General features: G+C 40.0%; 1 protein-coding gene across 4 annotated transcripts in view; it reads right to left on the reverse strand.

Annotated features, from left to right (window-relative positions):
- LOC125321200 (amyloid beta precursor protein) overlaps positions 1–17495 on the reverse strand; it is a 206325-nt gene that overhangs the window by 175097 nt on the left and 13733 nt on the right. For all 4 annotated transcript variants that reach the window (XM_048293620.1, XM_048293622.1, XM_048293621.1 and 1 more), the window contains exon 2: positions 4294–4461. In XM_048293620.1, the coding sequence (XP_048149577.1) occupies positions 4294–4461 (168 nt within the window). The remainder of the gene's footprint in view (positions 1–4293; positions 4462–17495) is intronic.

Below are 17495 nucleotides of genomic sequence, written 5' to 3' on the forward strand. Positions count from 1 at the left end.
AAACAGCAGAAAGCAAGGGAAATACTAGGTATATTTGGAATACCAACCACAATAACAAGGGGTAAAGCTAAGAAGCCAGTTTGAGTTGCATTTACTAGCAACCTTCTACAAATTAATTTCTTTGGTAGAAGTGGGTGCTGTTATCCAACTGTATTAGTTTGAAAACAAACTAGTGGAAGGCACCAAGTCAGAATAAAATTTAATAGGGAAATAAAAGAAAAAAAAATAAAGGCAGAAAACACTGGGCTAAACTGACAGAGTCAGGATACAACCTGACACCCTGTTAGTCAGGGTGGTGGTGGCAGTCCAATAAAAATGCAGTCCTCCTGAAGTGATGGATGTGGTTTTGTCGAAGCAGTGATCCTGTAGAAAGGGCCTGCTCTTCCTCGGAAGGTCTAGTGGTGGCTATGTAGCTTCTGTCCTCTGGGAATCCAGTGGAAAGGTTGTCTGTGGTGTTCAGAATCTCAGATTATATCCAGGATGGAATGCTTGGTTCCTCCCTCTGGGTGGAGCATCTCCCAATGGGATGATGAGTCATGAGGCAAGGCGTTGATGGGCTCATTAACAGAAAATAGTCTGGAGGGAGTTATCTCTGAGTCATGGGGCATGGCATTGACGGGCCATTAACAGAAAGATAGTCCGGGGGCAGGAGGCAAGGAAGCACTGCCCCACCTGGTTTCAACAGCTCCTGAGGATGGTAATAGAATACACTGCAACCCAGGACACCAACTCTTCCATCTGTCTTGTGGGGTCATGGGCAAGTTTAATCATAGCAAAGCATCAGTGCCATTCCCTGGCCAAAGCCAAAGCCCAGCATGCCACAGATCTGGCCAAAGGGGTGTGGGGAAGGAGAGAAGACCATGGGCAAGAGTTGTACAGAACTGGGAGCTTCTTGCCATGCTGCTGGGTTGGATTGAATCAGGGGGATGGGAAGCAGGAGAATTAGTTTGTCAGGAACAATGCATCCAGCTTGGTCAGCATACCAGGGCAAGAAGAAAAGATAAGAAACCTCTGATAAAACCAGGGGGAGTCTCAGACAGATATCCTGCGAACTAGCTCAAACTAGTCTCAAAGGCCAGGGGTACAAAAGAGCATGCGCGGGAGAGAAAGGTGAAAAGCTCAGGACGAGGAAGAGTTCTTGCCTTCATCAAAAAGACCCTCGGAGACCCCTACCAAAAAACACCAAACAACACTACGCAAGCGCAACGCGGATGTAAATGACTTTTGGGTTCATTATAATACGAAGCGAGGCTGGGCGGGGCTAGGTGATGAATATGTATAGGCGTGTTGCGAAACTTAATGAATATGGAACTTGTAACCCGATAAATACCGAGCTGAATGAAGCTGTCGGCACGCATGACTTTGGAGGAGCGATCCCCCGTGCGTCCCAGCGCTGGAATTAAACATACCTACTTTACTACTTCTTTAGTAGTGGAGTTTTTTTCCGATCATCAGGATCAACTTCCATGTGGCTTTTTGTTTCAAATTACTGTCAGCAGATCTGAACTTCCTAATACTTGCTATCAATTTCTGAATTTATTACCAGCATTCAAAAACCTGGGGCTCACATGATTCCACCCACCCCAAAACACCTACTGGCAGAGACCCCATTGCTGCCTCATGCTCTTATGCCCCAGACCACCTTGTCCCTTCTCCATCAGCAGCCTAGAGCAGCTGCACTGTGCATCTCAAGGAGGTGTGTGGGAAGGACATGGCAGGACAGCAGGACATTGGCAGTTTCCAGCAAACAAACCGAAAGCATAGTGGTGAGCACAGCAAGAAAAGATGGGGACGGTTTGCGAGATTCCCATGTTTCAATAGACCACAACAGAATTGCTCACTTCAAGTTGGTGAAAGCATACCGCTCACATAATTAACAGAGATTAACTAAAATCTATAAATGCTCACCCCATTTTTAGGGAGTAGACCTGCCAGCACTTTGCCCCACAACAGGGCAGAACCCCATAAGCCATACTTTTAACTGGAGCTGGAGACACTCCAAAATTATGATTATCATCTAATCTTCACTAAGCTACTAAACAGTCAAGCACACAAAATAGGGCTTAACACACTGCAGTTTAAGTATTTACCCTTAAAACCCCAAGTAATGCAAGGTCTCTCCTCTGTTTCAGTTACGAGAAAATTTCAGAGTTGAAAAAAAATTCACATTAAAAGAGACCTATCATGGTTCCTTAGACCTTCCTCAGCTCCAGCCAGGACTCACATCTATGCCAGACCAAGTTGCTTGCACCCTTGCCCAGTTAAGCTCTCTTGGTGTCCATACATGGCAAACAATTTTTTACCTTAGAGAGTCAAAATTTTTCTTATTAGTCTCTTTGTCATTTTGATGCCATGAAGATTTTTTGCCTTTTCTTTTATACCCCTTATATATCTTTTTACAACTACAGTATTCTTAGTGCTTTTTGCCTACATTCTTCGACTTGTTTGTCAAGCTAAGAGACTAAACATTTTAGAAGCTTCCTAGCTAGTGGTCAGTGTGCCCCAGTCCCCAAAGTCCTCTCCAGAACACATTCTGTAAATGAAGATAGAACCATCCAGGGGAAGGCTCCTTGGGGAGGGGGGCTCACTTGAGCCTCTCACTGGGGAATCTTTGATAGATATGCTAATTAGTAAAACCTCTAATGTTATACCAGATCTTCCGCGGCGCGCATTTTGCGGGGTGCATTTCGATGTATATGACCTGGACGTGTGCACCTAAGGATCCTTAAAATAAATACCAAGGTAAAATACCTTTTCCCCTTCTAACCATGTATGACTCTTGATTTTAAGACCAAGAAAAGGCATCAATTTAACAATCTGTCTATTACCTTCTGACTGCTTTTGCTTACCTCTTCTCTTATTTTGAGAGGGCTTTTTTTATTAAATGCCACCCCAAATTTCAAAATCACCTGAAAGTCGGTTGACAGTTACAGCTCTGAGACCTTGTTCCACAATCCTTCCCTGCCTGCAGCATTTGTGGTTGAACCTCCAACCTACTGAGCCCCCAAACTTTCTAATCTTACTTCCATAATTCACATATTTATTTCTGTAAATTCATATAGCCTTATTACCTTTAGTCATCGATGCTCTTCTTTTTTTAATTATTCCTTTCCTCACCCTCAATAATTTCATTATGCATAAGCCAACTTTATTTAGATCAATCAAAGACAACAGAAAACCAGAAGAAATCTTTGAAACTGTACTAGTAGGATAGGTTAGGTATTTTTGTTAGTGACAAACAAAAATATGAGTTTCACAAAGCAATTTTCTTAGTAAAGAGTCACAGCTACTGATGAAGAATCAATTTCAATTGCCATTACAAAATCATCCTTAAAATGAATATTTTGCCCAAATGCAATAAAAACTGAACAAAACACTACAAAAACCAGAAAGAACAATCAATGGGTGAAATGACAGGAATGAAGATGCTAAGAGAGCAAAGACCTGAAAAATAAATTCTCTTGCTTTCTAAAGAAATATTTTCACAGGAACTGGTTTGACATTTAGGAAACAAAGCAGCTACTGCTATGGCAATATGTAATAGCCCTCAAAAAAAGAAAAAAAAAAAAAAAGAGATGGCATAGCAAATGTAAGGACTAAGGCAACTCGAACCATGCCCTCTTGTTTCACTACATGAAATAACACATTTTCTTTTCAAATTGTTACACACTGGTATGAGGTTATCGTACTATCACATCATGGAGACAAAATAAAATTAGATCCACAATCTGTTCTTAGGATATAAGCAAGTGGGTAAAAAGTTTCTGCTCTCAAATATGAAATCAGTCATTGTGATGTCATCTGTAAAGGAAGGTTTTCTATTAGGAAATTCTGAATGGTTCTGTGTGCAGCAGAGGCCAATAACTCTTGACTGCACAAGTGCATTTCAGTGTCTTGGTAGAACAACAAAAGTCATGTTTCAGCTTATTGTTCCAAATTAGTCCAAAAAGACCAAGGGCATTTTAAGTAATAAACTGCCACCTCAGCTTTATTCAGAACACTGCATAAGAAAGAAGTCCACTGCACACATACTATACAAAAATTATCCCCCAAGGGTAGAGGAGAGAGAGACAAAATTTTCCAACAGTCCCAGTGACTCCCTCAGCAACCAATTCCTGAAACTGTTTTAACAAGCGCTGGAGAGAACCTCTTCAGAAAGGACAAGAAGGCAATGGAGCAGAAGAGGTCAAAAAATAAAACGGAAGATCCCTACAGACTGAACTCTCCAGCACATGCCTGCACTTAGGCTTTCGAACGAACACCCACTACAGTTATTTGTGAGACAGCACTTACTTCCTGGCAGTACTGAAGAATTCCTTCTTTTGTCCCAATGCAGGTCTTGGTGCCAGAGGGGTCTGATTCCCACTTTCCATTCTGCACGTTCATGTGCATGTTGAGTTTGCCACAGAACATGGCAATCTGAGGCTCCGCCAGCAGCCCTGCATTTCCATCAGCAGGCACCTGGAAGGAGAAGAAAAGTTTTAAGCTCACATCTGACATTTCAGTCCAGCCAAAGCAGCAACAGGTCAAGCAAGCCTGAAACAAACTCCAGACTCATCCACCCATTGCAGCAAAGACCAAATTTTTTACTCAGGAAGATGTGAGAAATGCAAATTGGGGTCTTCACAGAAGTTCAGATTACAATAGTATAATTTTAAAGCTGTAAGGAAACTGTTCTGTGGCCCAAAACTGTCTTCTTACCAACTTGGGGTAAATACAGAACAACAAGCACAGCTGGAGCACAATTATAGAAGTTTAATTTTCCAAACATAGCTGTTATACTGTGGGAGGAGGGGTTTATTAACAACAAAAAAGTAACAAGTTTTTAGCAAGAGTTTCCTAAAAAAGCTCACAGTGTATCTTTTTTCAAGCCCCTCGGTAGTTCATCTCCTTGTTGACCACACAGGCTCTATTTTATCATATCTTCTGAAGATGGTGGGTTAAAAGCAGCTTCCACCTAAGCTTTTCTTGGATTGAACCTCAAAATGCAGAGGGGCTGGGGAGATATCAAAATAGGTCTGCTAAAGGTCTAGCTCACTGTTGCTGCCTGCTCCGAGGTCATCTTTCCCCCTCCTCAATACTAGTCAGACAAGTCAGGACTTGCCCCTGCCCTGTGCTCTGAACCACTTTGTTCTAATGAGCAGGCAAAACCAAAAGTAACTCAGACTCTGGAGCAGTGTCTGATTGGCCAGTTACCCCAGGTCCGCCCCTAGCTCTCTCCTTTCCCTTTCCCTGAATAAAAGAGAGCTCAGAGTGGGCCCGGCCTCTTTGGCTCAGCTCCCTTCTGCGAATAACTCATGTGTCTGTGATTCTATTGAAAGCATCTGATTGCAAGACTGAAGCATAAGCCAAGGGCTATATTTCTACCTCTTTGCTTCTACTAGTGGTATTAGCTTTGCAGCTACCATTTGCCGCTTTTTAGAGCTACAGAAATGCTAGATCGTCCATGCTACCTCTCTAGACTGCTCGCGGCTTTCTAAGGCATTGAACTACAAGCCTAGCCGGTAAAAGCACTGTGAGTATAACCACAGCTCACAACCGAGAATTATAGAATACCATCTCCCCAACAAGCATTAGAATACCAGGCTCAAGACAGGGGCTCCTCTTGAACCACAGACATACTGTCCTTGACACTCAAACCAAGCACTGCTGGGGCATAGAGCCAGACATCAGAGGCACCCTCAGCATGGGTTTAAATCTCTCCCATGGGACCACAGCACTGAAGGCAAATCAAGAGCCAACCCTTGAAGGTATAAGCTGAAAGGACTCACTTCTGTTTTACATCTGAGGAACATGACACAAAGAGAAACCTCTTCTCTGGGTTAGGTACCTCAAGAGACAAGCCTACAGCTCTCCACTGCCCCTCACACTCCAAAGGCCAGTCCATCATATTCAAGGTACAGCAGAGTATTCATTTCAGTTTAAATATCTATTTCCAACTTTTAATCTCTTAGCTAGAAAACTTCTCAAGAGGAAAATAAACATTTTAAAAATTCACAAAAAACTGAAGAAACAGAATTATGGTATTATGGGAGGTATGCAAACCCGGGATATTAGTTTCACTCTTTGTTTAAACAGACACAAAAAAGACAAAGAATTTTATATGCCCACAGTACTAAAAAAAACCCCAAACTCCACACTAAGAAACACTGCAGGAGTGAACATCTAACTATCCATTAGATTAGCATTGAAAGTGAAAATGCCAAAATTAAACCAAGGTTTTGTTTGGTTTTTTTTAAAGAGAAAGGAGAGAACATTTCTTTTCCTGTTTTCATAAGATGTTAACTTGCCACTGCAATTCAGCTCAAAAAAATAAAAAAATCTATAAAAAGACAGGAACACCTCAACTGGCAGAGATTTCCCTTTACTATCTCAATTTCTCTTCTCCTGTGAAACAAGTACATTCTGTACCATTTAAAAGTCTACTATCACTGTTGTTTCACTGGAAAATTAGAGAATTTTCCAGTAACGGGGATGTCACCTTGTCTTGGCTTGCCTCGATCAGCAAAACTATCACATGCTTACTCCTTCTAATACCTTCAGAAACTTTGGAGAGCAACTCAAATGTAACACATCTATAACCATCTGCAAAATATCCTCCAAGTTAACTATTTTATTTTTCTTTATACATGCAACATAACCCTATCAAAATTTCAATAAAAATAGATGTAAGTCATTCCACAGGTGATGTATGCATGAGAACTCTATATTCCCAGTCCGCTACTCCAACTCAGATCTTTATTAAATTAATAAAGCACACAGTAGTCACATTGAGGCAGATTTAAAATTTTTTTCACTCAATATCATAGTTCTAAATTTATCAAGAACTTGCCCTGTGGTTTTGTAACTGGGAGCTTTTGCGTATTTTTTTTGTCCTAGCTAGAAAGACAGATAAAATTTAAAGTGCTATCAATTGAACTCTAAAAACACAACCTATGCCTGTCTACTTAAAATCTCATTCCCTTCAGAAAAGCCATGACATCTCCCAGCTTAATTAAATTACCAGATGATCACATTTAGCCTTCTATATTTTGAGATGTCAGGGCCTGATGACCTGCTCAGCATAGCACTTCATCTGATTGATTAGGACAGCTAAATGTTTCTAATTATAAAGAAATACTAGAGCAACTAACAGACATTGTAAACCTAGCTAAAGTACTTAGATCATAGGATCAAAGATTGATTTGGGTTGAATGAGACTTTAAGATTGAGTCCAACTGTAAACCTAACGCTCCAATTTAAAGCAAAATAAAAGCCAAAAATAAAAGATAAAATTTAGCTGAGATAACTAATTTCAAGGGGTCTCTATATGGTGCAAGTTCCTGATAACATAAAATCTCATGAAATATTACTTATTTTAAGAAACATCGAACAGCAGTTTGATCACAAAGGAGACTGAACACCAGTATTTTGGGGGAAAGGCGGGGAAATGTAGCACTTTCTGTAAAAAACCATACACTAACAAAGAATAAAACCTCAAAAAAAAAATGCAGGAGACTAAAACATTAGTAAAACCAACACAGTGATTTGTCCCACCCATACTACCGTAACATTTTAAACTTGTGAATGAATTAATAGCTGGTCACGTCAAAGGTATATCCAGCTTAAATATGTGAGCTGGTGACAATTTTTATGCATCACTCAAGTTTTCTTCATAACCAATGGTTTAATTCATTTACATTCATACCCTCAAAAGAAAAAAATATCTGCATTACAATGCAATTAAATAATCTAGAGCACCAATCTACACTGATAAGCAGCTTCTATAGAAGTAATGCTGAATAACATAAAGCTACAGTCCAGTTTATTACACCAACACCTGCAGTGGTAAATCTCTCCTTGACTAATCCTAGAGCTCTCAGTAAGATTAGTCTCCCAAAGAATAACTCACAGGACGCAAATTACATTAACAGCAACTATTTACTTTATTAATATTCTGCAAAAGCAAAAAGTCCAAGCATATTACTGGAACTGTAATCGCATATTATTTTGTCTCCTTTGCAAACAACTTTGAAGTAGCAGCATGGCTTTTTTTCCTGCCTCTTGGCAAATCATTAAATAAAAGACCAATTAGCACAGCGTCTCAAGGTAACTTCGAATGTTATGCTCAGGTTTTCTCAGTATATCCAGTTTTCAGAGACCAAGTAAGAACACTACTCATCACTTACACAAGACATCTGTAATATGATTTCTGTAATGGGAACTACATAAATTTGAAAAATGGCATCTACAGGACTCTGAAAAAATTAACTCAACTGACGGTACACTATTTAGATCTCTACATTAGTCTACTATGTCACAAGACATTCAAGCACTAGCCTGACATCTTTTTCATATAGAAAACAAAATTACTGATTTTTAGAAGTGTAAGGGTACAAGTTCTTAAAGAAAGGTTCCATGGCTGTGGTAAAGCTCAATGCTGACAGCAGGAACTCCCATAAAGAATTCCAGCATATCAGAGGCCTATCTTCCAGTTTCAAGACTCATTTCATTTCCATCTGAGTGCATCTTCCTTTGCTACATTTCCTTCTTATGAGCAGATAAATGATGATGTGCTTAAAATATTGTTTTAAAGAAAGCAAATTCAAAATACCTTTCAAGTAGGCTTTCAGTATTTTGCATACTCTCATAGGTGGGGATATTAAAGAAAAGAAAAGAAAATCCAACCAACACTAAAGACTGAAATCAGAAGACAACTCTGTAAGATAAAGCCCACTGGGTATATAACTGCTTTGGATATGGAAAGAGGAGGTACAAAACAAGGTCAGTCTTAGCAAGGCCACCTGAATGGCATAATTTAATGACTGGAGCCTGTCTTTAAAAATAGGTGTTTCATAGCATTTTTCTGTTTGTTTTTAGAGGGAAAATAGTCATTACAAGTATTTATTTCAAAATGCTGAGTTACATATAACACAGGAAAAGGAAAAAGAAAAGGAAATCATGCAAGCATTAAAATACTAATATGTAGGGAATCTGTTTCCTTTCCATGCTAGGAAGCAGTAGAGATGCCTCTGCTTTCCTGTCTTTCAGGCCTGGCAATTTAGCACATCTGTTTGAAGAGAGATGCACATCCACATGACATGCTGGATGCCATTTATACCATTCCTGAGACACGCAAAAATGATTTTGATAGCAGAGTACAGAGAACTTAAAGAAGTTTATCCAATAACAAAACTATAATACGGAATACCTTACATTAAGAAAAAAGTATGTGGAGTTTTTTAGCTCACTGGCATTCCATCATAATATCAAAAGGCCTTTTCGTTTCAAACACCATCATTATTTAAGACAGAAAGCATAGCCCTCTCCCCTCCTCCATTCTCTCTGTCACTGCTTTTTGCAGATACAATTAGTGTATTTGCTAATAGCGCTTCATAATCCCTATTTAACCAACAAGTGTTGGCTTTTTTCACAATTCAGGTTATATTCAGAAAACACAGTCTGCAAGATTTTACTCTCAAGAGGTTTTCCATCAAGGGACCAAAGTAACACCACTTACGATAGCTCTGCTATTAACTTATAATTAAGAACTACAATATAATAGGGAAATAAGCATCAGACTGTCTATGTGCTGTTATTAACCACTGAAACATCAAAAACCATTTCGCAGAAGTCCTAAGACAGCTTCTGTGATTGATCTTGCTTTATTCTGCAAACACTAACCTGAAGCCACTTTTATAAACATTCAAAGTGTACCTAATTTGCAATAATTACTTAATTTGTAATTACTTTCAAGAAAAGGATATTCAATAACAATCTCCATATCTACAACTTGTTCAAGAACAGCAAATGTCCTCCTTAGTTTAGGAGATGACTAAAATAATCCCTTGCTGATTTTCATTTTTAATGCTAATACCAGTTCAAACCTCCAACCAAGAAGTCAGCAACTACAGCTTTAACAACTTCTGTTGACAAAAATAGTAAAACAGGGGTTCAAATAATGTGAACAATTAAGTATATCCAATCATAACACATCACCCTTCCAACCCATGGCTGTGCTTCCTCCAAACTTTTATACCATATTTGGGTTGAAATCTGAGGTTTCACATTAACTAAAGCAGCACCAATTTGCATACATAGCAGTTTATTTCCTCTATGACTATTAACAAAATAAAAGAAATTCTATCTTTGAAGTGGGGCCACTCATAACTGTTTTTCCTATAAATAACAGAGGTAAAAATAGAATGAGTATGAAAGGACTCTCTGCTTGCCTTACACATTCAGTGAGCAAAACACGATACAGAGACTTGTTATTCCCAGTTGGAAAGACCAGGTTTGTTCCACTGGACTGTCTGGTCTGCTGAACCCTACAAGTGAAGACTGTTACCCAGTTCTAGAAGTCTACAGTTCAAATTGGGCAAATGCCATGCAAACACAGGTTTATGTCACCGGACACAAATCCATGACTTCTTGCATGAGTTAGCCATCAACTTTGGCAGACTGTAAACTATTACACTCTGCTCTAGATATTATAGATACTAATATAAAATATTTCTCCTCCTAGCTTTGTTAGGATCTTCACAGAACACAAATGCTTTAAAGACTATTTGTTTTTAAAAACCTGCACATGTAGATACACAATGAAAAAATCTCCTCCTTTCTTGAAAACGCAATCAGGACAAAAAAAAAGAATTAAAAAATAAGGCACCCAAATTAGAAAAGGGGGTAATATCAAATTATTGTCGCCTCACAACTTCAGGATGGTTGTTTGTCAAAACCAAGGAAAAGTTTCCATCTCCTCACTTTTCCGTAGAGATGAAAAAGAGTAAGGTTGTCAAAAGCAACACGAATAATTTAGAAACAGTGTTTCATTGTATAATGTTCACATAGAAACAGCAGCAGCAATTACTGCTGTCAACAGCCTATAGAAAGAGGTCAGAAAAACACTTTACTGATTACTCACTAAAACTGCTCAGTACAGTTGCTCCTCCTGGAAGACAAACGTTTATCGCAAACAGTCACAGAAAGAACCACCTTCCTAACCTGCAGAAAACCCTGTGAAGATCCAGATCTGATTTACAAAAAGCCATCATACAAAATTTGGTTGAGAAACACACTCCATCAAAAAGCTTCTGGAAAACCACAGAAGTTTATTTGCCCTGACTATAACCTATTTAACCCAAGTGCAACTATCTGCACACTGTCCTCCTGACCCACTTCATAAACAATGATGCCAAAATGCATCACAACAGCACAATACACACATCTCCACAGCAGCTCAAGGATCAACTGCTCCACAAATAACATAAAAGCAACTCTGCCTTCGAGCCTGCAGAGGAAAATATAGTATTCTCAAAACTATCTTCTGGCAGCCAATCATTCTCCTCACCCACACCCTTCACAAGGTCCTGAGATATAGGCTGTATTTATTCCATACATCTTAGTTTTAGTGCTTCCCTCAGGTCACGTTCCACGTACTTGTAGAATGACACCCCAACCCAGCCCCACGTGTTTGTCAAAACCAAACCAAAAATATGCCAGGACTAAGCACCGAGTTCACAAGGATAGCTTGTAGAGCAACAGGGAGGTTGAGTGCTCCCCTCCCTGAAGACCTGAGTGAACCAGCAACCAAGTGCATACAAGAGATATTCACAAGACCTGAGCAGAAGTGTCTATGTAAACAGCTGACCTGCACGTGCATGTGTCAAGAGCAAGTGGATTTCCCTCCCTGGGGTCCCTGGAATCACTAGGAAGCAAGGAGGACAACCACAAGAGCAGCAGAAGCCTAGCTCCTGTGCTGAACCTGTCCAGTGTCATCCTGCACACATTTCCATGCTCCTGTGAGAGTGACTAAAAACTAAAATTTAGCTACAAAAATCAGCATCTTTGAATGTCATTATAAATGTGAGGAATTATCACAGGGAGTACCCCATCATGTCAGAGAAGGCAGATCTTTGCATCAGCTACATGAACATAACAAAAACACATTCGTCTATAAGTGCAGTGTCAAGAGCTTCTTACCTACCACCAACCCTACCAGCAACAAGTCTGCTTCCAAAAAAAACCAAAAACCCTAAAAGCCACACTCCCACAACCTCCAAGTTGAGCATCTTAATTTAAGATGATGTGAAGGTGCTTGAATGCATCCAGAGGAGAGCTACAAAGCTGCTGAAAGGGCTGAAAGGAACGACATCCCATAAGGAAAATCTGAGGACTCCAGGCTTATCTAGCTTGGAAGAAAGGAGGATGAGGGGTAACCTCATTACTCCCTACAGCTTCCTGAGGAGGGAAGTGGAGAGGGAAGTGCTGAGGTCTTCTATGTGGGATCTAGTGATGGGATGCATGGGAATGGTTCAACCCTGTGCCAGGTTCAGACTGGACATTAGGAAGTATTTTTTTACCAAGAAGATAGTCAAACACTGGAATAGGCTTCCTGGAAAGGCTGGCAATGCCCCAAGACTCTCAGTAGCAACTGGGCAATGCCCTTAGTAACAGGCTGTAACTTGGTCAGGCAGCTGGACTAGATGACCACTGTAGCTCCCTTCCAACTGAAATACTGTATTCCAGTCTAGCCTCTACGTCACCATGGTCACAACCAGACCAGGAGTGCTAGCAGTTGGGCACTACCAAGGGCAGGAGGATAATGGAAGGAGCAGGGACAACCTTCACCCAACCAGGTCTTCCCTGGAATTACCTTAAAGAGGCCGTAGCCAAATTTACAGAGCTTTAAGTTAGCCATTGATAGAACAGTAACTGAAAACCCTCACAGCCAACACTTATCCCCAGCCTGCAGGTACCTCCACACAGTTTAGTCACCATTTTTTATATAAACTGCCATTTTGGCAGGAAGAAAAATTATAACAAGCAGATTGACCAAAATTATCCAAGACTGGAATGACTTTCAGGAAGCATTAAATCTAGTGCAGCACCAACTAACCATTAACATAGGGGATGGAAAGGCAGAGGAGGTGGAATAACATCAAGATTTTACAAGCTGAATAAAAAGTTCATTAAGGAGACAAAAGTAAAAAAAAAAGCTAATTCTGCTCCCAAGCTATTAATTTAGATTTTGAAACAGTCTTTGGTCATTTATGTGTCAATATGTGTTGACTAACAGAAGCAGGGTAAACAAGACAAATCCTGTCAGAATTAATGATCTTTTATTCATTTGGAAAAATAGGAGGAAAAAAAAGATTAAATTCAGCAAGTGTGCAAGTTTGACAAAAGAAGTGTTTAATGATACCAGAAAATATGACAAGTGTTATGATTTCTTTTGGTACATCTACATGTGCAGAAATGTTAATGATACTGCATTTAAATTTCATCACCTTCAAGGCTGTCACTACCCCAAAATAAACACAAGACTCTGTTTTACAGGGCAAATCAAGGTTTTGCACTGAAATAAATCACTGTAAACCATCTAATTCTAGGATTGTATTTTCTATTCCAACACTCAAAGCCACTACCACTTATCTTAAACAAATATATGAAGTAGAAGAAAAATAAGAGTGCATTTCACAGCAATGCAACAGACCACAGAACCAAGCTCAGTAATAACTTCGGGGGTCCTATCATACCCATGAAACTCACTGCTGCAAAACTGAAACTACAAGGTGAGAGTAAGTATTAAAAAAGCCCTGACTTCTAGTTTGCGTTTATATTAAAGCACCTTTTTTTTGAGTGGTGTAAATTATATTTTAAGCCTATTTCATTGCATGTGTACCTGGAAAGGATGTGAAAAAAAAAATTACTATATGCAGAACTAAACTCAGTAATATGAAATAAATTTAAATTCTATCTGTTCAGTCAAAAAATTACTAACAATCCTAGTTCAATGCACTTGATAAAGACGTTAACATTTGAGCAATGTCAGCTTCTCAAATGAACTTGATCCCTCAAATGTCAATCAATGCTCAGCAATTTATTGACTTATTTTTAATTCGACGTAGTTGAGGACTGTAAGATAGCTTCACATCTCATTCATCACATTTCCACTATCATGCTTAAGCATCTCATGGAAGAATCCTTCTGTATAGTATCCTCATTCCTTTTTTATGTGATTTGTTTTTCAACTTTTCCTGCTAAAACTAGGCTGCAAAAGGATAGTTTGTAATAGGATAGCAATCCCTTTCAGGGATGCTTATATTTTGCCTCGATCCCAAAAAAATTGTTGTTACTCAGCCTCTCACAGAGTCATATCTAACTTAGAAAGGTTTGTGTTGAAAAGGACCTTTAAAGATCATTTCATTCCAGCCCCCTGCCATGAACAGGGACACCCTTCCACTAGACCAGGTTACTTAGAGCACCATCCAACCTGGCCTTGGACAATTCCAGGGATGTGGCAGCCACAGCTTCTCTGGGCAACCTGTGCCAGTGCCTCACCACCTGAATAGGGAAGAATTTCTTCCTAATATCCAATCCAAACCTACTGTTTGTCAGTTTGAAGCCATTCCCCCCTGTTCTGTCACTCCAGGCCCTTGTAAATAGTCTCTCTCAATCTTTTCTTTAGGCTCCCTTCAGGTACAGAAAGGCACAATAAGTTCAGCCTGAAGCCTTCTCTTCTCCAGGTTGAATAATCCCAATTATCTCAGACTATTTTCATAGGAGACATGTCCCATGCCTGTGATCACTTTTGTGCCCCTCCTCTGGACTGGCTCCAACAGGTCCGTGTCCTTCCTGTGCTGGGACCCCAGAGCTGGATGCAGCACTGCAGGTGGGGTCTCAGCAGAGCTGAGAAGAGGGGCAGAATCCCCTCCCTGCCCTGCTGCCCATGGGGCTTTGGATGCAGCCCAGCACATGGCGGGTTTCTGGACTCCCAGTGCACATGGCCGGGGCATGTCCAGCCTCTCACCCACCAGCACCCCCAAGTCCTTCTTGTAGGGCTGCTCTGGATCTGTTCATCCCCAGCTTGGATTGATACGAGGGGTTGCCCTGCAGCAGATGCAGCACCTTCGACTCGGTTTGTTAAACCTTATGAGATTCCCATGGGTCACTTCTCAAGCTCATCCAGGTCCCTCTGGATGACATCCCACCCTTCAGGCAATAGCACCACTCAGCTTGGTGATATCAACAATTTGCTGAGGGTGCACTCAATCCCTCTGTCTAGGTCATTAATGAAGGTATTAAATATCACCCCTCCCAATACAGACCCCTAAGGGACACCACTCATGTCACCAATGTCCATCAGGACTCTCAGCCATTGACCACCACCCTCTGGCTGTGATTATGCAATCTCTTTCTTATCTATCTACCAGTCCACTGATCCAATACATGTCTCTCCTATTTAGAGAGAAGGATGTTGTGGGGGACTGAGTCAAAGGCTTTACAGAAGTCCAGATAAATGACATCTATAACCCTTCCCTTGTCCACTGATGTAGTCATTCCATCACAGAAGGCGACTGGGTTGGTTGGGCAGGGCTTGTACTTGGTCTTGAATCACCTCCCTGTCTTCCATGGGCCTTAGTGTGCTAAGGATGGTTCTAGAAGGTTCTAGAAGGATGTTCAGATGCATTTTGAAGGAGGAAAAAAGGAAGGAAGGAAATAAAGTATTTAAATTACCTGTTTGGCACTCTTTTTAATCTTTTTAGATCCCTTTGGGCAAACGAACAAACTTTGCTTACAGTACAGATGACAATATTATTTCAAAGGCCTCTATTTAAGTAATTGGACTTGAAACTTTCTAAATAAATAAATAAATAAATACATACTAATAATAACAACTTAAAAAAACGGTGCAAAAACCACAACATTGGAGTTACATTTCTAAGCATGATTCTTGTATTACTGATTTATTACACAGTGCTAACATCCCGTATTTTTGACAATACAGGAATTAGACAAAGTGAGAAAGTATACAAGGCACATGAGTTCTCCTGAAACCAACCTCCTTGAAAAAGAGATACCAGATTTTTCAATTTGGAAAATCCTGTGGACTTACATCATTTTCCTATTGTAGAAAGACAACATTAGATGACTGAACTAATTACTCTAAATCTACAGAATTATTACTGCATTGCAACAACAATACGATGCATTTGTGAGCTTCTCCAAGAAAAAATGGAAGCCGAAACCAACCTGCTCAGAGGATTTTTCCTGTGTTCCAATCTGAACAAAGCTTTTTCTACCTAAGCAAAATTCACCACAGCCAGAAGAGCTGTAATTTTCCTTGTGAAACGGGACCTCCACCCTGCATCAACTGGATTTCAAAGGAAGATCTGAGACTGATATTTTATTCTCATTATTACTTATCTTGCATACAGTTCTTTATCTGCCCTTGATACAGAGGCACCATCTACACTGCTAAAGCAACTCTTCCATGGACTGCATTATTTGTCATTCTCCAAAGATACAAACGGAATCATCCTCTGCTGTCGTTGGGCTGAGCCACAAACATCTGAACAGAGCCATGGGAGAAGTCTGATGTAATTCACCAGTTTTAACACAAGGCGTTTCAGCTATTTTGCACTATGACAGCACTCCACATTTATGCCAAAGGTCCCCCTCATCTTCTTTTGATGCAGAACTATTGTTTGCTCAAGTGGCGAATCTGTGACTCAGTCTTCTCTGCAAGCTGTCCGACTAGTTGGATTACTAAAATTGTTATTATATTAATAAAAATAACCATTTCCCAATTTTATTCCACAAACAACGTGAAGATGAATTAACAAGATATTTCTGGCATTTGCTGACTTCAACCATCAAGTGTTTCGCATGATGAGGACTTGCTGACTGCTTACAAGGAAGAACACGCCCAGAAGATCCTTCCTGAAATTTTTATGCTACCCAAGATGCCAACACATCACCAATTAGACAAACGATTTTTTAGCACACAGAAACACCACTATAAGCAAGCCACAAGGAATTAATCTGTTAACAGCAGGATTAAACAATGTAACACATTACCTGGATGACCTTCAAGGCATATAGAAAAACCTGACAGAGTCAAATAGATGGCTGACAGACTCCCTTCATTTTGAGTTGAAGGTCTAGTTCTTCAATCCTTCCTCTAAAAAAATCTATGAATTTTTATCTCTCCACAACAGAACTGTGATAAGGGAATTAATACAGCATTATTAGACATCCCATGCTGAAATAGATCCTGCCCTGGATCTGTTTTTAGGGTACTTGAATCACCTGTTACCAAAAAAAAAAAACCACCCCACCAAAACTTCACTGTCCCACTAGATACGAGCTATTTTCATATCACTGTACACCCAGCTGCTGGTTTTTGAGCAGCTACTCCATGTCCATGAGGTTTTTTCATAATAATCATGTTGCATATTCAAAAGAAAGTCTGGCCTTCAACCTCTGACACTATGCCCCACTCCCATGGTCTACAAGGTGAAGCCATTTCTCCATCTCTCTGCTTTCTGGCTCTAGCACACAGAGTCAGCTTATTTAATTTCATTGACCAGACCAAAGACAAGACCATAATTATTGCATACATATAATATTAACAATACATATGTAAGTAATAAAGAAAAAGACCTTCAGAAGTGCTTAACAGAAAAAAGGAGAGGATTCCTCAGTTTTGGGAAGAATAAAAGAAAAGTATT

Source organism: Corvus hawaiiensis, chromosome 2, assembly GCF_020740725.1.
Source record: "Corvus hawaiiensis isolate bCorHaw1 chromosome 2, bCorHaw1.pri.cur, whole genome shotgun sequence".
Lineage (NCBI taxonomy): Eukaryota > Metazoa > Chordata > Aves > Passeriformes > Corvidae > Corvus > Corvus hawaiiensis.